This window comes from Gekko japonicus, unplaced genomic scaffold (genome assembly GCF_001447785.1).
Source record: "Gekko japonicus isolate JY-2015 unplaced genomic scaffold, Gekko_japonicus_V1.1 scaffold315, whole genome shotgun sequence".
Classification (NCBI taxonomy): Eukaryota; Metazoa; Chordata; class Lepidosauria; order Squamata; family Gekkonidae; genus Gekko; species Gekko japonicus.
Window position 1 is genome coordinate 182,814 of NW_015160844.1, and position 24,481 is coordinate 207,294.

General features: G+C 41.1%; 1 protein-coding gene across 1 annotated transcript in view; it reads left to right on the forward strand.

Moving 5' to 3' along the window:
- The window catches only part of LYST (lysosomal trafficking regulator), a 143,177-nt gene that overhangs the window by 70,757 nt on the left and 47,939 nt on the right, over nt 1-24,481 (forward strand). Inside the window, exons 24-35 of the mRNA XM_015419814.1 lie at nt 6,555-6,785; nt 7,946-8,112; nt 8,839-8,991; nt 12,200-12,391; nt 14,931-15,109; nt 15,623-15,829; nt 17,388-17,564; nt 18,013-18,089; nt 20,665-20,853; nt 22,285-22,430; nt 22,514-22,610; nt 23,619-23,680. Coding sequence (XP_015275300.1) covers nt 6,555-6,785; nt 7,946-8,112; nt 8,839-8,991; nt 12,200-12,391; nt 14,931-15,109; nt 15,623-15,829; nt 17,388-17,564; nt 18,013-18,089; nt 20,665-20,853; nt 22,285-22,430; nt 22,514-22,610; nt 23,619-23,680 — 1,877 coding nt within the window. The remainder of the gene's footprint in view (nt 1-6,554; nt 6,786-7,945; nt 8,113-8,838; nt 8,992-12,199; nt 12,392-14,930; nt 15,110-15,622; nt 15,830-17,387; nt 17,565-18,012; nt 18,090-20,664; nt 20,854-22,284; nt 22,431-22,513; nt 22,611-23,618; nt 23,681-24,481) is intronic.

Here is a 24,481-nt window from a genome sequence, read left to right on the forward strand (position 1 = left end):
TCTGTATTTTAGAAGTCCCTCCCTCGCCACATGTTCTGCCCGGACTCTCGCCTGTCTTATTGTCTTAAATGGATAACCTCTCTGCTTAAATTGCTTCTCTAATAGATCTGCTTCAGCAGCAAAATCTTGTGGCATGGATGAATTTCTTTTGGCCCGTATAAACTGTCCGTATGGTAGATTATGTCGTAGTTTATGCGGATGGAAGGATGTAAAATACAACAAAGAATTTCTATCAGTTGTTTTATGGTATGGCTTAACCAATAGTCTGCTCTGATTCACATATACTATAGTGTCTAAAAAATTAATAGACTGCTGACTATAATGAATATCAAACTTTATGCTGTCATGTAATGTATTGAGCCACTGATTATTAATAGCAGGTGATTTAATAATGATATTTTTAATAATAAGAAGTCAAAATGCTATAAATGGAAACTTAAAGAGGTATACAACCTATTGCAGGAAGAGAAAAAAAACACGGTTTTTTTAAAAGGCATAAAAAGTTCTCTTGTATTGATCATATATTCTAATAAAAGAAACTAATGATATGGAAGTTACCAGGGTGGAAACAGGGGCGATCTGGATCTCTGATCATGCACCGATTAATATAGAGATCAGGCTGGAGGAGGAGCAGAAGATTAAAAGGTGGACATTTAACCCCAAATATTTTTACAACAGAAGGATAGGGAAGATCTATTAAGAGGGGTGGAAGATTATTTTAAAGAAAATAAGCTATCAGCAGAGGAAGATATAATTCGGGATGCAGCAAACACGGTCATTAGAGGAATATGTATTACTAAAGCAATTTATGTTAGGAAGAAAATGGGGATTAAAAGAGAACAAAAGTTAAAGGAAATATTAGAACTACAGAGAAGTTTGCAAAAGAAATATGAAAAGCAAATTCAGGATTAATTGAATAATCTGAAAAAGGAACTGCAGGAATTGGATTCACTTTCTATGTGGAAAAAGGAGATACTAGTGAAAAATGATTATCAAAGTAGTAATATAAATGGTTGGCAAACTATTTGAAGAGAAGGAGAGAAAGGCAAAAAATAACGTGTATGAAAATGAAACAGGAAATAAGGTTTATAAGGAGAACCTAAGAAGTTTTTACAAAATTCTATCAAAACTTATTTACAGGGGGAGAAAGTAAGCAGTTTGATGAAGTTATAGATAACAAAATCAGGAAAGAGGATTTGATAATCTTAAATAAAGATATTACACAACAAGAAATTTTGAATGGTATAAAGAATTTAAAAAATGGGAAGTCACCAGGTCTGGATTGATTCACGGCGGAATTTTATAAAATGGTAGGAGATATAATAGTTCTGGAAATACAGAGAATGTTTAATAAGACATTGAGGGGAGGGAAAGTCCCAGATACTTGGAGGAGGACTGAAATTATGACAATTTTAAAATAACAAAGCGATCCAATGGAGCCTAGTTCATATAGACCTATAAGTTTGGCAAACCAAGATTATAAAATCTTTGGGAAGGTGTTAGCAAATAGACTGGAGAACCTGCTCCCAAGGTTAGTGGGAGAGGATCAATATGGTTTTGTGAAAGGGAGATCTATTGGTCATCCCATAAGAAATGTGATTAATGCTTTGTACCATGGTAATAACAATAAGAGGAGGATAGCCCTTTTGGAATTAGATGTTTATAAGGCTTTTGATACATTAAATCATGCATTTTTATTTCAAGTGTTAAAAAACTTGGTTTTGAAGGACCTTTTCTAAATGCACTAAAAGGAATATATAGAGAAGGGAAAGCCATGATTAAAATTAATGATGGACATACTAGTGAAGTATTGATTCAAAGAGGAATTAAACAGGGATGCCTCTTATCCCCAATGCTTTTTGTAATAGCAATGGAGCCATTGGCAGACAGAATTAGAAATAATACTAGGATACAAAGATATAGGATAGGGACAATGTTCCCTCTAAGGTGTGCAGTCTCGTGAGCAGAATTTTTACCCTGTGAGCCAAAAGTGGTCCTAGCGTTAAAACTGTGAGCGGGCCGACATTAATTTTTTTTTATTAAAGTATAAAAACAACATATAAACTATTATCATTTGTATTACAAGCCATATATTTATATTAAACTTATTTCTATTTATATGAAACATATTTGTATTACTTAACCTCCCAGGCTTAAAGGCACCAGAAGCCACCAGATCTCCTCTAGCAGGCTGCTGAGCCCGGCTCCCCACTTGAAGACAAAACAAACAACCAGGCAGCTCACCTCAGGCAAGGCAGAAGCTGGGCAACAGAGCAGTCCTCCTTCTGGGCCAGGGTATCTCCAGGAGCACGAGGCAGAGGTCTGCCAGGCAGGGTAGCAGCGACCCCTTTCACAGGGCAAGCAAACCGCAGCTGAGTGGAGGCGGGGCCAGACCAGATTAGGAAACAAAAAGCATACTGCTGTATTTCTGTGCTGCCTGAGCAAATGGATCCATGCTGCATGGCCATTGGGAAGGGAACCTCTAGCCCCTGCGCTGTGGTAAAAATTGCTGCCCTGGCCAGGGGAAATCAGTGCACCAGCGCAGCTTGGCGCAGCTTAAAGGGAACCTAGGATAGGGAAGGAGGAAATTAAACTAAACTTATTTGCAGATGATATATTATTTGTGTTAGAGAATCCCCTGGAAGCAATGAGGGAACTTATGATAATATTACAGGACTTTAAAATATCTTCAGGCTTATGCATAAATATTAAAAAGTCAGAAATAATGTTTACCATGATAGACTTAAAAGAACAAAAAGAAGTAGCAAAAATAACAGGTATGAAATTAGGAATTAAGAGGTTGAAATACTTGGGTGTAATGATAACAAAAATATTAAAAATTTAAGGGGGATAAATTATAAAATAGCATGGAGAAAGATACAAAAAAAATTAAACCAATGGAATAAAAAATATCTGAGTATATTGGGGAAGATAAGGGCAGTTAAAATGTTTATAGTACCTAAGAAGATATATTTGTTTCAGGTACTCCAAGAATGGATATCTAGAAAACAGTTGGTAACGTGGGATCAGGAAATTGAAAACTGGGTGTTTGGGAAGAAGAAAGCCAGAGTAGCAAGGAAAGTGATATACTCCCCAAAGGAGGAGTTAGGTTGGGGCATGCCACAATTTGAAAGGTATTATGAAGCTTTTCAAATAAGAATGATGATGGAAATAGATGGTAAAAGTCTAGAGAAATGGGTGAGATGGGAGGATATTATAAATGGAGGAGTAGGGAGATTTGGAATATTTACACAGAAGATAAAAAATGAAATTGAAAATAAGATAGGCCCAAGACAGACAATATTAAGGATTTGGGAAAGGAAACAAGCTGTTTGGATACCAGTGCCTTCAAAATGGGCACCGCTTGCATTTTGAGAACTTTCTGGAAGGAGTTAAAGAGAAAAGGTTCTTTAGGTTGAAAGATAACTTTGGCACTTGTGCCTCTTTGTTAGCCGCCCTGAGCCTTCGGGGAGGGTGGGATATAAATAAATAAAAAATAAATAAATAAAAATAACTTTCAAGGAATATTGATGCCAATACAAGAAGTATTAGAGAAAGTGACAGGACAATACTGGTTAAGGATCATGCGATTATATAGCGTTCTGAGACATTTTCTGAAGCAGTAAATAAGGAGGATAACCTCTTTGAAAATCTCTATAGTTCTAAAGATGGCAATAAGAAGGGTATTGGAAGGAAAGTGTATAGTCTATTGAACAAAGATAAGAATTTTATTATTAGGACAATACAATCTAAATGGGAGAAGGAGGTGAACCTATCAGCACGGGAGGTAAATAGACTAATGAAGGGAATACTGGAAATAAAGTTGGAAAAATTTAAAGGATTGGAAATGAAATTAATCTTGAAATGGTATAGGACACCTGCTCGATTATCATATATGATTAAGGGAATGAAATCATAGTGTTGGCATTGTAAAAGGATAAGGGAACATTATGCACATCTTTGATGGGAATGCTCTAAGGTAAGGGAATTTTGGCAACTGATTGTGGAAAAGGTTGATAATTTATGTAACGTTAAGATTGAGCTGAATGAGAAAGTGTTATTTATGGGAATTCTGGGAAATAATAAAGTAGATAAATCCAAAAAGGATTTACTTAAAGCTATGATTCTAGCGATTCATGCGGCAATAGCATATATATGGATGGAAAGATGTGGACTTTGGAAAGATGGAACTGGTACTTATAATGGATTCAATCAGCTATTTTATTGATAATAAAACAGGATAAGACATGGGAAGATAAGGCGGAGATAAGGAAGAAATGGTTTGGGTATATAAGATGGGTAAGAGAAGGGGGGGCCAATAACGATGTATTGAAAAATCTCCATAGGGTGTCTTCATGGTTCTTCTTCTGGTTGCTCGTGAAAGGGGGGGAGGGAATGATAAAGGGGGAAATTGATGTACATGATGTTTGGTTATGTAAACTTGATGAAAAGGATTACGAATAAATATGAAATGTAAGACACCAATACAAATTAAAAATGTATTAAAAAATAATAGAAGCTCTGCAAACTACAAGGTCACACTGAACGGTGAGAACATATGCATCCCAAGATGTTTACAGCATAATCGGGAGGCCCCTGCATGAGAACTGTCACGAGGTAGCACTAGCCAAGCAAAGCGGACAGTCATACACGGTCACTCCTGCTCCCCGCCCCCCAGTTCCCAGCGAAGAAGATAAACGGGAATGGAAAAGAACAAGGTTACAGAAGAACTGTAGAAATACATGTGAATCCATATGGAAATACATGGCAAGCGAGACCTGAGCTTGACAGGAAGCTAAGCAGAGTCGGCCCTGATTAGTATTTGGATGGGAGACTACCCAAGATACCCAGAGTTGTTATGCAGAGGTGGGCAAAGGCAAACTACCTCTGAACATCTCTTGCCTTGAAAACCCCACAGAACCACCTTAGATCACCTGTGACTTGATGGCAAACCCAGTGCCCCAATCCCCCTGTGCTTTGTTTGTGTGATCTCAAGTTTTAATCTTATTGAATCCCTCCCCTGGGAAATACTTACAGCTACTTGGAAAGGATGAATGGCAGAAAGCAGAAGCCGAAGCAGCCCTCTTGAATATGAATTATACTGTGTGTTTAGGAATGTATAGGGCATCTTTTCCAAAATAATAGGACTGAAGGGAACCTCCACATTCAGAGGCACTAAACCTCTGAATCCCAGAGCCAGGTGGCAACATCAGGGGAAGATCTTGGCCTCTATGCCCTGTTGTTGACCCTCCAGAGGAACTGGTTGGCCACTGTATGAGACAGGATGCTGTATTAGAAGGACCATAGGTCTGATCCAGCAGGGCTCTTCTTATATTCTTTAATTTGGTGTTTTAAGATCCAGTTTGGTGTACAGAGCCAGTTCAGTGTAGTGGTTAAGTGCGTGGACTCTAATCTGGGAGAACCAGGTTTCATTCCCCACTCCTCCACTTGCAGCTGCTGGATGACCTTGAGTAAGCCATAGTTCTGTCAGCGCTGTTCTCTCACGAGCAGTTCTCTTAGGGCTCTCAGCCCTACCTACCTCACTGTGTGTCTGTTGTGGGGAGGGGAAGGGAAAGGGGATTGTAAATGACTCTAAGTGAAGGGTGGAGTATAAATCCAATCTTCTTCTCATTTATAAGAGTGATTCCAAAATGATGATGATGTAATTATGTTTTCCTTTCCCATTGGGAAGCACCAAGTAAAAATGGGAGCGTAGCTCTTTCTTGCTGCTTTTGACCTGGTCAGTGGTTTTTGGATGAATTTGCTGAGGAAGCAGTGCTTTTTATGTATCAGGCACCGCTTGCCCCCTCCCCTGATTGGGAAAAGAGAATTTGCCCGTGGCCTCTTGAATTATGAACTAGGGAATTCCTTCTAAGACAGCATCCTGTTACATAATTCCTTCTGTTTCAGTTTTGATGCAGAGAAGTGGAGGGGTCAAAAACGTTAGGGGCAGAGGCCAGATACAGTCTAGGGGGTGTCAATGGGCCACTGGAATTAGGGGTTAAAAGAAAACAACAAAGCCTCCCCCCCCCCCCCCGGTCTCTGGTTTAATTGTGGTCGTTTCAGTAGTCATTGGTGCCATATAACAAAATCCTCTTTTTATGGCCAGTATATTTTATTTGTAGTAGAATTTTATCAGCTTTCATGTTCATGAGGATACCCGCTGTATATGGTCTTATCACAGCTTATAGGAACAGGATTTCTACTCAGTGGAGTAATATGATTTTCTATTGCCTATATTATAAATGCTAAACTGTATTTACTGCCACTTATGGCTAAATTGTAAGACTTGAAGAGCTAGGAAATTAAGTACTTAGGCTAGCACAGTGTCTGAAATTAAGACGTTACACTGTGCCAGAAGTTTGATTTATCTGCATACATTGTACAATTGAATCAGCATTACTACACAGGCACTTGTAAATCTAAATCCCATCTTGCTGACAATACTACTTCCACTAATATAGAAATGTCAATAAGGCAAGCACTAATTTTTATAATGGGATATATTGAAAAATCCATTGCAGATTCCTGTTTTTATTTTTCTTTATTTTCAGCTTTGAACCAGAAGATGTGAAAAATGCTGGACTCTTTCAAAAGTGGTGTGTGATTCCTGTTCTGGGGCTTCTAGAGAATTCCCTCTATGACAGCATCCTGCTACATAATTCCTTCTGCTTGGTGCTGCAAATCATAAATTCCTGTTCTAAAGTGGCAGATATGCTGCTAGATAATGGCTTGCTATATGCTCTGTGTAATACTTTGGCAGCCCTTAATGGATTAGAGACCAGGTGAGTAGAGTGCTACCATTTTAGAGTTACAACAGATTGAAATTCTAGATTAATATTATTCTAAATTTCAGATACTCATGTTGGAAGTGGACATAAGGGGCTGGGGCTCGGTGGTAGAACACTTCGAGCGATTTTTCACTAGAGCTGCCTCGCAGCACAGCGCCGTTTGCCCCAACACAAACATGTCAATTTCACACCCGAGGCTGCGGAGCTGCATTTGACTCGGGGCTTCGCCCGATTTTCTCCGCAGTTTCATGATCCTCAAAAACCAGGATCACGAAGCTGCGGAGGAAATCGGGCGAAGCCCCGAGTCAAAATGCAGCTCCGCAGCCTCGGGTGTGAAATTGACATATTTGTGTTGGGGCAAACAGTGCTGTGCTGCGAGGCAGCTCTAGTGAGAAATCGCCCTTCCTCTGCATGCAGGAAGTCCCAGATTCAGTTCCCAGCATTTCCTGTTAAAAATGATTAAGTAGTAGGAGGGACACGGGAGTGCTGCTGCTCATCAGAGCAGACCATACTGAGCATGATAGACCAGTGGTCTGACTTGGTATAAAACAGATTTGTATGTTCCAAGTAGGCTTCCCTAGGAAGGAATGACCACCTGACAGGAATATTTCAGAGCCTTATGTGAAATCTGAGGTATTGCAGTCTTGTTGGAAGGTACCTTGTTCCCAAGTCTTTGAATCAGTTGGATTAATTCAGAGTGGGAGAACAGACTTCTCATTTTAAAAACACTAAACATAATTATAGTATTTTATATATTCTAGGCAAATTTTAACCCTTTATGTAGATATAATACACAAAATGTTTCAGTACCTACATTGCGGGTTTAAATTCCCAGTTCCAAGGTACATTGGTTACCTCCAGCTTGACAGGCCCTTCTGATACAGGCGGTGGTAGTTGTTCAGTGAGAAAGAGCATGCTGTCCGTTCCTTTTTTATAATTGTGAATATTAGCATAAAATGTGTTTAGTAGCTATGGCATGCTAGCCACTGCACAGAACATAACCTTTTTCTCTAGACTGTTTCCAGAAAGTCTACAGTTGATCAATATAGACATCTAAGCTGAAGGATAGAAAGGAAGGTAGTAGATATGCAGGTTCTCTTTCTTTTTTTTACGATGGAATCTGATTAACAGAGTTAAAATAACTTCCTGTGCAGCATCCTCTCAAGTGACTACAGGCTACTTGTGTGTGATATACAACAACTGATTGTAGCGGTGACAATCCATGCCTGCAGCTCTTCTGGTTCCCAATATTTTCGAATTATTGAAGATCTCATGGTGTTACTTGGATATCTTCAGAACAGCAAAAACGAACGAACCCAAAGTAAGCCCCTGCTTGCCATTCTTACTATATGAGTCTGAGAGATTCCCCCCCCCCCCAGCTTGTTTTTTGTGTAGGGATTAACTAAATGTAATGGCATGGATGTGTTCTATTTTTGTTTATTGCTTTTTAAAACCACACCCTCCCTCTAAGGAGTTCAGAGTGGTATGCATGGTTTATCCCTCCCCCTCCCAGTTTTATCCTTACAACAATCCATTGAGGTAAGTTAGACTAAAGGAGGGTGACTGGTTGAAGATCACTCAGTGAACTTCATGACAGAGGAAGGATTTGAACCTAGGTCTCTGTTCCAGCCGCTGTACCGTACTGGCTACATTTTACATACATAGTAGTTCCACAGTTTTATATTCAAATAAAATTGTGTTCTTGTTTAAGTTCCATATACTAATTAGTTGCCCTATGTATATAGAAACTATTTAATTTTTTTGTTGGTGGGTTGGTGCCTGTTTGATGAGAAGATTTGTTCTCTACTGTCGCACTACATGGTAAGGTTTAGGGGCATGAACTGTAGCCTTTCAGCTGTCTTTAATCCAGAGAATGTGGGCAGGACAGTGCTTCCTCAAAGGCCATGAAGTCTGCCCGAACATGCCTTCTGGTTCTCACTGGTGTAGTTGCAACAAAAAGCAACTTCAGTTTTATTTTGAATTTCTACCTCTATGAGATACTCTGAAAAAAATGCTAATTTGCTCAGTTGACCCGTGTTGTTTTCAGATATGGCAGTTGCTTTGCAGTTCAGAGTTCTTCAAGCTGCTGTCGAGTTCATAAAAACTACAGCAAATCAAGATACAGAGGATCTGAGCAGTTCATTCCATTCACCTGTTTCACATCACCAGGCTATATTTCAAAAACGTAAAAGCATTGCGGGTAAGTCATGTAGGATTCAACCATGTGTGTGAAGTATATGCAAGCTGTAATATCAATAAAAATAGAAGCAATCATACAAGAAGAGGGTAAGTTCTATCAATATGTTTGTTTAATAATTTCTAATTCCACTGAAACAAAACTCTTAGCTTGAACACAACAGCATATTTTTCTCTCTCCCTTTTAAGCAGTGCTCAAACTCATATTTCAAAGCTCTTCGGCTTTGAAACGGAGATGAGCACCGCAACCCTAGAGTCGGATTTGACTGGCTTTCAAGCAAGGGAACCTTTACCTTTACAAACTCATATACTTCCCATTTTCTTTGGATTACTGTGAGTTTTAGAACATTTGAAAAGCCAGCTGGATCAGACCAGTGGTCCATCTAGTTCACAGTCCTGCCTCACACAATGGCCAATCAGTTACCTTGGAGGGCAAACAGGGCATAGAGGCCAAGGCGCTCTCCTGCTACTGTCTCCCAGCATTGGTATTCAGAGGTTTGGTGCTTTTGGATATAAAGGCCCCTTTCAGTCACCGTAGCTAGTAACCATTGGTGGACCTCTCCTCCATGAATCTACCTATGCTTGTGGTCAGCCCTACTTTCCCTGGCAGTGAAGTCCGTAATTTAATTACTAACTGAGTAAAGCATTTCCTGTTATTTCTATCCCACCCTTCCCGCAAGTGGGCTCGGGGCAGCTCACGTCAATAAATTCAATACAATCTTAAAATAATTCAGTCAGATAATAAATAACAATAGTAAATCAATACAATAAAACCAATTTAAAACATTTTAAAGTGGGCAGTTCTGAACCTATTTCCCAACAAATTCCATTGTGTTCTCCCAAGTTCTGGTATTACATCCACTTTCTCCACCATATGCATGGTTTTATAAACCTCTATCATGTGTCTCCCTTAGCTTTCTTTGCTCTAGACTGAAAAGTCCCAGACTCTTCAGCTTTTCCTCATAAGAAAGCTGCACCAGGCCCTTAATCATCTTGATATTTTGTAATTTTGTACTTTTCCAGTCCATTATACTTTTTCCACTTGTACAGTGTCCCTTTTTAAATATGGTGACTGGAACTGCACACAGTATTCCAAATGTCGCTTTATACGAGGGCATTATAATATTGGATGTTTTATTTTTAATCCATTTCCTAATAATTCCTAGCATGGAGTTTGTCTTTTTCACCATTGCTGCATGCTGGGTCAACACTTTAATTGAACTTTCCACAACAACCCCAAAGTCTCTTTCAGTCTTAGTCTCAGTGACTTCAGACTCCATTAGGACTGTTCCAGTATGCATTGCCTTACACTTACCCTTGAATTTCATTTGCCACATGGGTGCACACTCACCCAATTTAGAGAGAGGCTCCTGTAGCTCATCATAATCCACTTTATTTTTCACCATCCTGAATAATTTGGTATTATCAGCAAACATAGCTACTACACTGCTCAACCCCAATTCCAAATCATTTACGAACAAATTAAATAGCACCCGTCCTCTTATCTGATGGTTTCTAAGCTTACTCAGGAGTCTTTAGTGAGTTACCTTGTCAAAAGCCTTTTGGAAGTCCAGGTATATGATCCAGTAGATGACTGTGGCTCAGTGGTAGAGCTTTTGTTTGACATGCAAAAGGTTCCAGGTTCAATCCTCAGTATCTCCAATTAAAAGGACCAGGCAGTAGGTGATGGGAAAGACCTCTGCCTGAGACCTTGGAGAGCCGCTGCCAGTCTGAACAGACAATACTGACTTTGTTGGACCACAGGCCTGATTCAGTATAAGGCAGTTTTATGTGGTCATGTGTGTTCACGTGCTTGTTAAACTGCTCAAGGAACTCCAGAGGCTCTCCAGCTCCTGTCCGTTAGCACATTAACTTGTGCTAATGACTTACATTAGCTGTCAATAATGGCCTGTGTTGAGGAGGTAACACTAAATCCTCAGTGACCCCTTATTTCAACACAGCCCCTTGGAAATCTCCCAACTTTTTTGCTTTCTTTTTGAGTGCCTTCAATGCAGCTTTTGTTGCCTCTTCCTACCTGCTGACTCACCTTTTGTCGTCACTTAAATGCTGGCCACTTTTGATCTCCTACGATTTTCAGAAATACCCTGTCTGGTAATGCGAGGAAGGGGTGGCGTGGTATGGAGAAAGAGATGTGCTTGATAACTAATGAGCAGTCTTTTGGTCAACTGTATTTGCTTCTAGGGATGCCAGTTGTCAGTCCCTACTTTATTGCTGAATAAGGGGGTCGAGAGAGGCAAGTTTCCCATGTGTTGTTTTCCTAATAGATCTGACCATGGATCTTGCAGAGTTTTATTCCCCTTGTCCCTAACAGAGTGTTGAACACATGCAAAGAGAATTGTGCAGCCTGTCATATATAGGAAGACTAGCAGGATAGTGCCTAGAATGAGGCATGGTTGACTGGACTTCATGAGGGATGTTGCATTATTAGTAATTTTTATTGAGGTATTATCACACAAAGAAATTTGGGAGGTGAACATCGAACAAGAACTGGAATTATGTACAGAACGTCTCAGCTCACCATGGTTTAATTTGCATTTGCAAAAAACCACAAAGGTTGAAACAGCCATTAATCATAGGATATAAAGACAGAAATGCAATAAGATGCTATGTAAATATTTAGACTAGTCATGACCTACAACTGATGTTTTCTGTTAATTGTTTAAAATAAAGGTTCAGTTGCAATGAAAGACTCCATTATTCCTCATCTACCAAGACAACATTTCCATTCCTACGATCATCTTCAGATGCTTGCTTCCTTCAGTCTGTTAAATTTGGAGTCGCCCCTCCAGTCCCCTCTTGGATCTACTTTCTGTTCATTCCCTACAGAAACAGGTGCAGTAATGGTAGCTGTGCCTACCAGTTCATTCTGAGAAAACATTTCTCATGAAATGTTTTTGCAGGATTAGGTTTGGAACAGTGTGTTTCATCAAAATGGTTTTGATGAAATGTCAACAGTGAGATTAGTTGTATCTCTTTTTGACAGCTAACCTGCCTGATTTTAACAGTAGTTCATATTAACAGATCTTTCTTATATTCTGTTTCCTTCAAAAGAGAATAAATCTAAAGTTTTCCCCCTCCTGCTCACCACTAGTGTAGTGACTATGAGAAAATTATTACTAAAATTGAAACATAAAACACAAACACAAGACTTTTGTCCAGTATTATAATTTATTTTAATTTTGTTTTTGAAGCAGGTAGAAAATTTTCCCTTGCACGGTCGGACTCACTGCTAATGAGGATGCGTATGCTTGCAAGTGATGAACTTAGTTTAATGATGCAAAGGAGAATGAGTCAAGAGAACCCTATTCGTGCCACTGAAGCAGAGTTTATGCAGAGATTACAGAGACTTACTGTTCTGGCAGCCAACAGGTTCTTGTATCAAGGTAGTCATATTCCTTCAGACATTTTCTTAAAGCTCATCCTGTTTGACAGCAAATGTTAATCGACTTTCATAAATTTTTCATAGTCCTGATGGCCTAACTTGGTCCTATGAATCTGGAGAAACAATTTTCGTTTATGGCTTTTACAGTTCATATGAGGAGCATTAATGTTCATTTTTTAGATTGTGGAAAGACCTGAATAATTGTATGATCTTGTAAAGGTGATGGAGAACTGGTCACAACTTCAGCAGACAATGTTAAGGAATTCCTCTGTGACTGAACAGCTTAGGGTTGCCAAGTCCTATCTTCACTCCCAGCGGGTGACTTTGGGGGCATTCCTGTAGTGGACGGGGCATCCCTGATGTGATGATGTCATGTTGGGGACGTCGTCCCCCCGGCCTGCCCGACAGGGGCGCCGGCTCCTTGCAGTTAAAGCAGCCCCTTTAACTGCAGGGAGCCGGCATTTCCCTGCGCGCCTGACCTCCATGGAGATAGGGTGCACAAAAACACCGGCTCCCTGTAGTTGATAATAACAGCACTAGGGGAACAGCAGTCCAGGAGGCACCCGCTTGAGTGTGGTGTTCCTCAAGGGGCAGTGCTGTCCCTGATGTTATTTAACATCTATATGCGCCCCCTTGCCCAGAGGCATGGGCTGGGATGTCACCAGTACACTGATGACTCCCAGCTCTATCTGTTTTTGGGCGGCCAATCAGACTCCAGACCGGAAGATCTGGACCAGGATCTGCAAGCCATGGTTGGTTGGCTTAGACTGAGTTGGCTGAAGTTGAATCCAGTGAAGACAGAGGTCTTGTGCCTGAGCTGGGGCGGTTCGGTGATGGGGATCCCACTCCTGACCTTCGGGGGGGCATCATTGGTGCCAGCGCTGGAGGTTAGGAGTTTGGGAGTGCTCCTGGATCCCTCCCTTACAATGGAGGCCCAGGTAGCAACCACTGCTAAGTCGGCCTTTTACCACCTTAGGCTGATTAGGCAGTTGGTTCCCTTTCTCGACCGCAGCGACCTGGCTACAGTGATCCATGCGATAGTCACCTCGAGACTAGACTACTGTAACACTCTCTACATGGGGATGCCCTTGTCCTGGATTCGAAAGCTGTAGCTAGTACAGAATGTCGCGGCCAGGCTGTTGATGGGCCTCCCCAGGTGGGAGCACATCCAGCCTGTGCTGAGGACACTGCACTGGCTGCCAATAGCATACCAAATCAGCTTCAAGGTGCTGGTTCTTACCTTTAAAGCCCTATATGGCCAGGGCCGAACATACCTTTCCCCGTACATAACCCAGAGAGCACTACAGTCTGGGTCTCAAAATCAGTTGACCCTCCCTGGCCTGAAGGAGGCCAGGCTAGCTACTACCAGGGCCCGGGGCCTTTTCAGTGGCAGCCCCTACCTGGTGGAATGAGCTCCCGGAGGAGATCAGGGCCCTGCAGGACCTTTCACAGTTCCGCAGGGCCTGCAAGACAGAGCTCTTCCACCAGGCATTTAATTAGGGGCCGCTGCTGTCATAGAGCCCTGGCTTGTGGGTTTCACATCGAGCCGATGCCATAAGAAATTCTGAGCAGAAGAATATCTGAGAATATCTGGGAAGTGGTAATTCATCTTGAAAATGAGCCATCTAAGTTAGGTTTTAACTGTTGCTAGCCCCTTGTGTTTGTATTTTATCTGTTGTGTTTTAAATGATTGTATGATTTTAACTGTATTTATGTTTGTATGGAAGCTGCCCTGAGCCTGCTTTGCAGGGAGGGCGGGGTATAAATCTGATAAATAAATAAACCCTAGAACAGCTGTCAATGCTGCAATATATTCTAGGAAAGGAATCAAAATAGTACTATGGTAGCAATATGTAACTGGGGCCACTTCTGCACTGTCATTTTTGTCACTCATTTGTCCCTATTGCTTCAGGGGTCGTCCCCGTCCCCCCCCGGCAATGTGTTTTGCTCTCTCTAGTGGTCCCAGAGGAAGCAAAACACATGTGGAAAAGGGCCCCCCAAAGCAATAGGGACAAACAAATGACAAAAATAACAGTGAAGAAGTGGCCTGGATAACTAGTATGTCTGTTAAATGAACAGCAGGAGGAACTATGTGTTGCAATGAATTTGCTAAACAATACATTCAGAGTCATCCTATGTGTTGCTTGTTAGCTTGCATAGATATGTGGCTGCAGTTTTCAGCTGTAGCTCTGTGTTTAATATAGCATCTACTTTGGCTCCAAGATCGTCACTGTGTTTTCCTGGAACCTATTTTAAAAATCTCCACGTTTCTACTGTGGCATTCTGTATAGGCTTCAGAATGTCTTTTAACTGTTTCTCTTTGATCCAAGAAATGTATTAGAGCTTTGTGTAATGATATGTCAGAACATAGATATTGCATGTTGTCATCAAACCTTTAAAGCATTCATTTCAAGGTATGTGTGTGTAATTTACTGTAGCATAAAACTGTTTGACATGAGCTTCTTTAAGAATGAACATGATACTGGTGTAGAATAGTTTGATCTGACACTGACCTATTAATGTTTTCCAAAAAATTACAGAGTTTACTGAAGATTGCTTTGATATGTTGGATATGTCAGAGGCTCCTGTCCAGGATAGAATTCCAGTTCCACAGATAGAACAGACAGAAGAAGTGTACCAGCAGGAACAACCAAAAAATAAAAATCCTTTCCTGCAAGAAATGTTTAAAATAATGATTGAAGGAATTGGGTTATCTGTTGTAAGTAACCATATTTTGTACCTTTTAACCTTCAGTAATTAAAAAAGAATCATACAAAGACTTCTGAGTCAAGTCTTTCCTGTGCTCATTTTCTTGTTTTTTAAATTCTCAGTCCATGTTTGACATACAAAGCAAAACTATCATCTGTTTTATGAAAAAGGATGTACAAGAATTTCCATACAGTTCCATAAGAACATCCTAACTGTAGTAGGATAGTAACAAGCCATCTTGTACAATATTAGAAAATACAATTATTTAAAAGTGTTGTCACTCTATTATAATTACTTAAAGCCCTTTAAATATTTTAATGACTCCAAATTGTGGCCTCATCATCAGTGTTTTTTGTCTTCTTTCCCTTAACATATTCATAAAAGGAAACTGTGGAAATAAGTTTTTAATTAAGGGGGCTGTGTTACGGTGGTATTCCATGTGCCCAGGTCTCAACTGAGAAATCAAATTTCTATTAAGAAAAAGCATTCAATAAGATAATTTAATTTTTGTCTTGGTTTTTAGGGTACAAACAGACCAACCCCCCCAACTCCACAGTGGAAAAGAATTCTTTTATCCTGCAAGGATACATTTCGAGTGCAGCTTGGAAGACTGTTGGTGCATGCTTTGTCTCCGGGACGCTCTTTCCAAGAAAGGAAGCAAACCTTGGAAATATTACCTGCAATAAATCACCAGGAAATACTGCGAGACTGCCTGAGTCCAACTTTGCAAGTAAACATAATAGTACATTAAATGCTAAATTGTTATGATACTCCTAAATCTTCTCTTGGAAAAACATTTGTTGTTCAGTCACACAGTCGAGTCCGACTCTTCGCGACCCCATGGATCATCTCCCGCCAGGCCCTCCTGTCTTCCGCCGTCCTCTGAAGTTGGCTCAATTTCATGTTCGTTGCATCGATGACACTGTCTAACCATCTCATCCTTTGCCGTCCCCGTCTTCTTTGACCTTCAATCTTTCCCAGCATCAGGGTCTTCTCCAGGGAGTGCTCCCTTCTCATTTGGTGGCCAAAGTATTTGAGCTTCAGTTTCATTATCTGGCCTTCCAGGGAACAGTCAGGGTTGATTTCTTTTAGGATTGACTGATTTGATCTTTTTGCAGTCCAAGGGACTCTCAAGAGTCTTCTCCAGCACCATAGTTCAAAAGAATCTATTCTTCGGCGCTCGGCCTTCCTTATAGTCCAACTCTCGCAGCCATACATGACTACTGGGAATACCATTGCTTTGACCATGCGGACTTTTGTTGGCAGGGTGATGTCTCTACTTTTTATCATGCTGTTTAGGTTCGCCATCGCTTTCCTCCCAAGGAGCAGGCGTCTTTTAATTTCATGGCTGCAGTCACAGTCTGCGGTGATCTGGGATCCCAGGAACGTGAAATCTGTCACTACTTCCACGACTTCCCCTTCTATTTGCCAAGGAGTGATGGGGCCGGATGCCATGATCTTAGTTTTTTTGATGTTGAGCTTCAAGCCCACTTTTGCGCTCTCCTCTTTTACCCTGAGCAAGAGGCTCTTTAGGTCCTCTTCACTTTTAGCCATTAGAGTGGTATCATCTGCATATCTGAGGTTGTTGATCTTTTCCCCAGCAATCTTAACTCCCGCTTGTGATTCATCCAGGCCAGCATTTCGCATGATGTACTCAGCATATATATTAAATAAGCAAGGTGACAATATACATCCTTGTCGTACTCCTTTTCTTATGCTGAACCAATCAGTTGTTCCATATCCGGTTCTAGTACATTAAATGCTAAATTGTTATGATACTCCTAAATCTTCTCTTGGAAAAACATTAAGGGAAACTAATATAGACATTAGTTGCTGTAGATTTTCCGGGTTGTGTGGCCGTGGTCTTGGCATTGTAGAATCTGATGTTTCGCCAGTAGGTGTGCCTGGCATCCTCAGAGGTATAACACAGAAAGATGGAGTACTCTCTGTGTCAAGGTGAGAAGAAAAATGGTAGGCAGGTAATTTATACCTACTGCAGAAGGTGGGGTAGGGCGGAGTCTTTATCTTGTAGGACTATAAATTAGTTCTATAAATGTTGGTTTGAAATAAAGTAGTAATTGGACTAGGACCAAGAAGACCCAGGGTCAAATCCCTGCTTTCCATGAAGGTCACCACCTTGGGTGAGTCTCAGCCTAATCTACCCTACAGGGATGTGTGGATAAACTGAAGGAGGGCACTCAGGTTCTGGGATGAAATGCAGGATAAAAATATACTAAATATGTGTGACTTATACTCCTAATATAGTAACTTTCCATTTATTTTTTCAGCATGGGTCAAAGTTATCACTCTGCTTATTTGAATTAGTATATAATCACAAGGATGAACTAACTGAAGAAGATCATTTATCAGTGCAAGTATTTATGAATACATTAAAACTTTGTGGTTACAAATGTGTTCCCATCAATATACCACCAAAGCCGGATATCATAATAACTATGAAAGAGGTGCGTGAATTCACACAATCACTTTCTTTACTGATCCTCTGTTGCTATCACTAAAATATTACTACTGTGTAGTTGATATTTCACAAAATTATGGGCCATACATTTACTTTATTAAGGGTCAAACTGAGAGACCAATCATTTGAATAAGTTATCGTCATTATAAACTGCTGCTCATGTACCATGCAAGTTTTTGGAGATGTTTGTAGTGGGCTAGATCTTACCTTGTCCTACCACTCCACTGAGCAAGTTTTGAAGGCTTCCTTCAACTTCAGTGGCTTTCCCTCCAATGGAAGAAGGGTCCTTGGAGAAAAGTTGGTTGCTTAGAATGTCAATCAAAATGGAAAGTTATATAGGTATTCGAAACTTTCAAGCAATATAGAAGTTATAAAGATGTAGAAGGACATGTGAAAAACATTTTTGAATCTGTTTAAAAACTGACTTTTGCCAGGACCAAAAAAAACACGAGGCAGAAGAAGAGGTGAACAAAGCTGCTTGGGAGAAGACCATGGCTAATAACCGACAAACGTATGTATGAGGAACCCCTGCTTGTTCTTTACTGTGAGGCAGATTTTCCCACCAAAATTCTTCTGGTTCTCTGCTTTGACGGAGCAGCCCCTGGTAGCATGTAAATGGATGTGGGTTTTTTAACAGACTTTCTGTCCCACCCTGTTTACAAAATTTGGCTTTTTGCACAGCCCAAGAAACTTTCTTTGGAAAGGCAGGAGCCCTCTTCTTAATTCCCTTTCGAAATGGCACTGGAGACGGTTTTAAAAGTAAAACAAAAGAACAAGTGTATTTAACTGGCAGGAACTGGGATTGCTGAAATAAAAGTTGTAGATGGTACAGAATTCATTCTTTAAACAGGCTGGTTCTTCCTGACAGAACAGCTCCAAAACTGAACTCAAACTGAACTAACTCCTCCCTCAGCACACAGCTTGTCATATTGTTTCCTCAGCTGGCACTGGCCAATCAGAGAAGAGGAGCAGCCTGTCACTCAAGCTCTCCATTGGGGGGGAAGTTAACTCTTTACCTCCCGGCTCTCTGATTTAGCAGCACTATGAAAGCTGCAATGTGCAGTCCGTCACAGTAAGTTCTTCACTATTTTTATTTAGGGTAAAACTAGACATTGCCAAAAATGGGTCTGCAGAGAAGCAGCAGTCCTGAGTCTAGTTCCCTTTCTACTCCTCCATAACGTGTCGTGATGAAACGCATATGTGACGCCTCTCTTTTCCCCCCCACACTGTTCCCCCCTCTACTTCCTTCCACTAACCAGGAGTAGGAAAAAAATGCTTGATAAGTCATACATTTAATTATTTCATATTTTGGAGGAGAGATGGGGAGGAGATGCCATTTTAATGATGTTAGTATATTTTTGGAAAGGCCAAGTCCTGCTCATTGCATTTTTTTAGAGTTAAACTAGTATGCGGTGGCTCAAGTGGTTAAGACGCTGAACTGCAGGCTGTGGAAGGTCGGTAGTCAGCAGTTCGAGACCCAAGTGTGCCGCATGACTGAGTGAGCTCCCGTCTCTAGTTCCAGCTCCTGCCAACCTAGAAGTTCGAAAGCAAGAAATTGCAAGTCGATAAATAGGTACCACTTCGGTGGGAAGGTAACAGCGTTCCGTGCGCCTTGGTGTTGAGTCATGCCGGCCACATGACCACGGAAACGTCTTCGGACAGCGCTGGCTCTTCGGCTTTGAAGCGGAGATGAGCACCGCAACCCTAGAGTCGGATTCGACTGGTTTTCGAGCAAGGGAACCTTTACCTTTACCTAGTATGCATGTACACATAAAGTACACATGAAGCTGCCTTATACTCAGTCAGACCATTGGTCCATCAAGGTAAGTATTATCTACTGAGACCAGCAGTGGCTCTACAGGGTCTCATACTGAGGTCTTTCATATCACCTACTACTTGATCCTTTAACTGGAGATGCTGAGGACTGGACCTGGGACCTTCTGCGTGCCAAGCAGATGCTGTACCACTGTGCCACAGCCCCCATCACATTAAGAGCAGCCCTCCTGGACCAGACCAATGTGCCATTTTGGTCTACCATTCTCATTTTCTATGGTAGCCAACCAGATGCCCCAAGAAGGCCTACAAGTGGGGAATGGCATTTCTGTAGCCCACCAGTGGCCACCCTCAAGCATGGAGGTCCCATTTAACTATAGCCATGGACTTGTCCTCCATGGATTTATCTAATCCCCTTTTAAAGCTGCTGTTGCCAACAGTCATTGCATTCTGTGGCAGTGAGTTACATAAGTTAATTGCATAATTGCATAAAGACATGGTTTGTTGTCAGTCTACTAAAAGAAAACACTGGAAGAGCCCTGCTAGATCAGAGCAATAGAACATTTAGTCCATTAGGGTTTGCAAGGATCACAAAAGACAATGCAGAGTACAACAAAAACTATTTTCATTATTCTTTATCTTACATTCCAAGATATGAAGGAGGTAGTTTAAATGCTGGTATGTCAAAAGTGTCCATTTTCTTTGCTTCAAAGCTCTAATTAGTTTTATAGAAGTGAATAATGGTTGGACTTAAAAGACCAATCCCACACAAAGACTCCTGCATAAGTACAAAGCATTTTCATGCAATCATATGAAGGAGAATAGGTTTTTATACCCCACTTTTCTCTACCTTAAGGAGTCTCAAAGTGGCTTAGAATCACCTTCCCTTCCTCTCCCCACAGCAGGCACCTTGTGAGGTAGGTGGGGCTGAGAGAATTCTGAAAGAACTGTGACTGGCCCAAGGTCACCCAGCAGGCTTCATGTGAAGGAATGGGCAATCAAACCCAATTCTCTAGATTAGAGTCCACCACTCTTAACCACTATACCACGCTGGCTCTCTAAAATTCATTGGCATGTTCGCCAGTGTTCGTGTATCATGTTGAACTGGAAAAGGTACCTTTACCTTCAGAAGAAACCTTTTTTGAGTGGCATAAAGTGCCTGTGGGGGAGAGGGAAGAGTTTATTGCGTGCACACAGCCATTTGAATTTTGGCCATATAGATGGCTATGTTATCATAGAAGTCTAGACCTTTATTACAAAGGTGTTTTATGTAGACTGGTGATATTCATTTCTAAATTGGTTTCCACATTCAGTCTTTTTCAGCGCCTGGATGCAAAGTCAAAGGACATTTCTAAAATAGCTGGAGATATCACCCAGGCTGTGTGTCTGTCGCAAGGAATAGAAAGAAAGAAGGTGATTCAGCACATCCGAGGAATGTATAAAACAGATCTGAGTGCTAGCAGACATTGGCAAGAGCTTATTCAGCAGCTTACACATGATAGGTAAGCAGTTTCACTGTGATGATCTGCTCTTTAAGTCATGAAGTTGCTGTGTCTATTCTTATCTCTTAAAGTTTCAAAAGAAAAAAAGATTGTCAACATTCGCTCATTGGTGATGGTCTTAATAAAAAAGTATACTAAACATCCGGAAAGGGTGGTTTGGGCTTCTTTCTGGACTTCTTCACTGTTTATCTGTAAAGTCAAATGTAACTTTGAAAATGTAGAAGGCAGGTAAAATATGGCATTCTTGCAAAGACTTCAGAAATATTACCTCTCTCCCACCCTGTTCTCTTAAAACAACAAAATACAACAAATTTACTAATTTGTATGTTTAATGTATTTGCTAAAATCCCTCTAGAAATCTAATACATGAAGTGAGAAATGTAAATACTGATTGAACAGAACTTTGTCTGCTTCAAAAGTTAGGCTGAATAAAAGCATTTGAAATGGAAAAAAAATTATAAAATGTGGAATAAAAGCCCATGTAGATTTCGGGTTCTGGTTTCGGCTCCCATAGGTAGTTGATTATTCCTGAGCTTCCACACAACATTGCTGCTTATCCATTGTCTTCCTGTGGTTTCCATGTGCTTTCTCAAACCACCTTTGATCTGATGTTTCCTGCCAGTACACAGCAGAAGTGTGCTTGCCATCTGTGTAGAAGCTGTGCTGACTTCAAAAGGTGCCACTTACTTCAGCATCACTTTTCCTGCCACATTCCACCACAGCTGCCATTTCCTTCCCTGAGCTACTTCTTAAAAATCAGCAATAGCTAGATGGCTATAGTGTAATAATGTTCTAACAATCTTTCTGTTAGGTCCTCAGAATTGTCAGCTGTCGTTAAAGATAGAGCAAGCCTTTTTTGTTGCCGATAAAACTTTCCCCATCTACTTTTGCAACAAATGGGGCTAGAAGCTTTCTTTTTGAAAAACAAAAACTGGGCTAAAGAGAACCCAATAGACAGACTGAAACATGCTATAGTGATCTGGCTATTGGTGACTTCTTAAACTAGAAAAAGGCCCCTGTGGCACAGGGAGAGGAGATGATCATGAAGGCTGTGGAGGAATTGGCCAGGGAAAGTACAGGGAAACCCATCCTCTGGAAGCACCATTGCCACTGCACTGAATCTGCAGTGGCAACAGGAGAACTACAGGGAATCATTGCTGTGTGGAAGACCCCTGTGTGAAGACTCTTTCCAGGTTAAGGCAGACCACTGAAAGCAAGGGAAAGATCCAAAATCATTACCATTCTCAGCCTTAAAGTTAATTAGAAATTGTGTATTTAAATTTGTGTAGAATAACACTCCACTTTATGCCTCTGAGGCTCTTTGGAACTTGTTGGCCCCAGGGACATTTTGCATGTTGTACTAGTCTCTTAAATCACAAAGAAGCTATTTTAGAAGGTGTTCAAACTTCAGTAAAATGCTTCCGCTTTCAGAGCGCTCTGGTATGAACCTGCCTCCTACCCAACGTCTTGGCAACTGGATCCAACAGAAGGTCCTAACAGAGAGAGGCGCCGTTTGCAGAGGTGCTACTTAACAATTCCTAATAAGTACCTTCTCAAAGACAGACAGAAACCAGAAGGTAACTTTTCACATCCCCTAGGATGCTACTTACTGTCTTCCAAGAAGCTATACAAATTAATTATGTTTTGTTTTTCTATATAGAGGTTATTAAGCCCCCTCTGGCATATTTATTTGAAGACAAAACACATTCGTCTCATTCTTCCACTGTAAAAGATAAAGCAGCCAGTGAGCATATAAGGTTAGTTTAAATAAGAATTTATGAAAAGCTTAAATATAATTTCTGATTTATGAAAAAGCAAATAAAAGGAAGAATTAACACAATGCAGGCTTGTAAATAATCACCCGTTCAGTTGCCTGTGGCAAGTAAACCCTAGTTTGTTGCATAATCTTAGATTTATACGGAGAAAGGTGGAATATAAATTATTAAATAACAATGAGTCTACTGGACACAAGTAATGGATTCTAGTTTCTGAATAAGCACTTTCTCTGCTATTTGCCTCCCTTCTCCTAGCAGGGACGGCATCTTCTCTGTAGTCGGGCTGCTTTGAGGGTAGCAGTACTCAACAAACTGGTTTGAATTCAGTTGTCACCACAAACCACAATTAGTACAAACTGTGATTAGCAAACCAGCTCTAAACCCCAGTATGAAATCTTGTTTAGTGCCAAACAATGAACTCCAGTTAGGTATTTGTTGGTTTATCATTTGTTGGTTTATCACAGTCCTGTTCTCTGGGCCTCCCACCTTCTGAGGTGAGATGAGTGCTGATGAAAGATGGTGCTTTTTCAGTGGTGGCTCCCCACTTTTGGAATGCCCTCTACCATAAGGTTTACCTGACCACCTACCTTACTTTGTTTTAGGCCCCTTTTTAAAAAAATCCAGGCTTTTAACAAAGAGATTTTATCTTGTAAACACTTTATGGTCTGCTTCTGGCCCAAGGATTATTTTATCTATATCATTATAGGTTACTCAGTGCATATTGTATACTGCTGTTAGATCCTAACTTGGTTAATAGCGTTGGCTTGGGGTTTTTTTAGTGATTATATTTTAATGGTTTTGTTTTATTAGTTGTAAGCTACCCTTCAGCAGGTCTCTGGAAAGCTGGCAAATAAATTTCCTAAATGAATAAGTATTCTACTCATTTTAAGGGTACCATTGAGTCTAAATGTTTGAAATGATTGCATTTGAGAATGATCTTTTTAAAGTTAATCCACAAAATCCAAACATGGCATTATTGTATGTCTTCAGAGTTAATCGAAGATGCATCAGTGTGGCACCATCTAGAGAGACACCTGGTGAATTGCTACTTGGTAAGAAAAATTATTTTCCATTGTCACTGTATCTTAGGGTTGCCAAGTCGCGGAGGGGGATTGTATGTCTTCGCAGAATCTGTGCCGTGGGGACAGCGAGACGTGTTGCACCCGCCGTCACCAGGATTTGACGCTACGTGTTGCTCTGGCAACGGGGCTCCAAACAGCCCCGTTGCCAGAGCAACGCGTAGTGTCATGTCCTGGGGGCGGCAGTGCAATGTGTCTCGCCGTCCCCACGGCACGGATTCTGCGAAGACATGCGGATCCCCCGCCGTGATTTGGCGAGATTTGGTAAGCCTACTGTGTCTGTAATTCTCGACATGACCCCATCTGTGGATACCTAAATCCATGGATCGGGGCCGTGTCAAACAAAAAGACATAATGCAACTTGGGACGACCCCAGTGTGTAGAAAAATCTGAAACCCAGGAAAAAACATTAGGGAGAGAAATCCCTCAAAACAGAGGAACTAGAGCTGGTGCAGGTAGGTAGGGGAAGGAGAGTGGGGAACAGAGTTGTGGGGGCAGGCAGATGGGAAAGTAGAGTGGCAGGGAGGGAGGGGGAGCTGCCCCAGCAGCCAGGAGGTGGCATTCGAGAGCGAGTTTCGTGTAGTGGTTAGGAGCACAGACTCTAATCTGGGAGAACCAGGTTTGATTCCCCATTCCTCCACATGGAGCTGCTTGTGTGACTTTGAGTCAGTCATGGCTCTCAGAGCTGTTCTGTCAAGAGCAGTTCTCAAGAGCGCTCTCTCAGGCCCACCTACCTCACAAGGTGTCTGTTGTGGGGAGGGGAAGGGAAAGGAG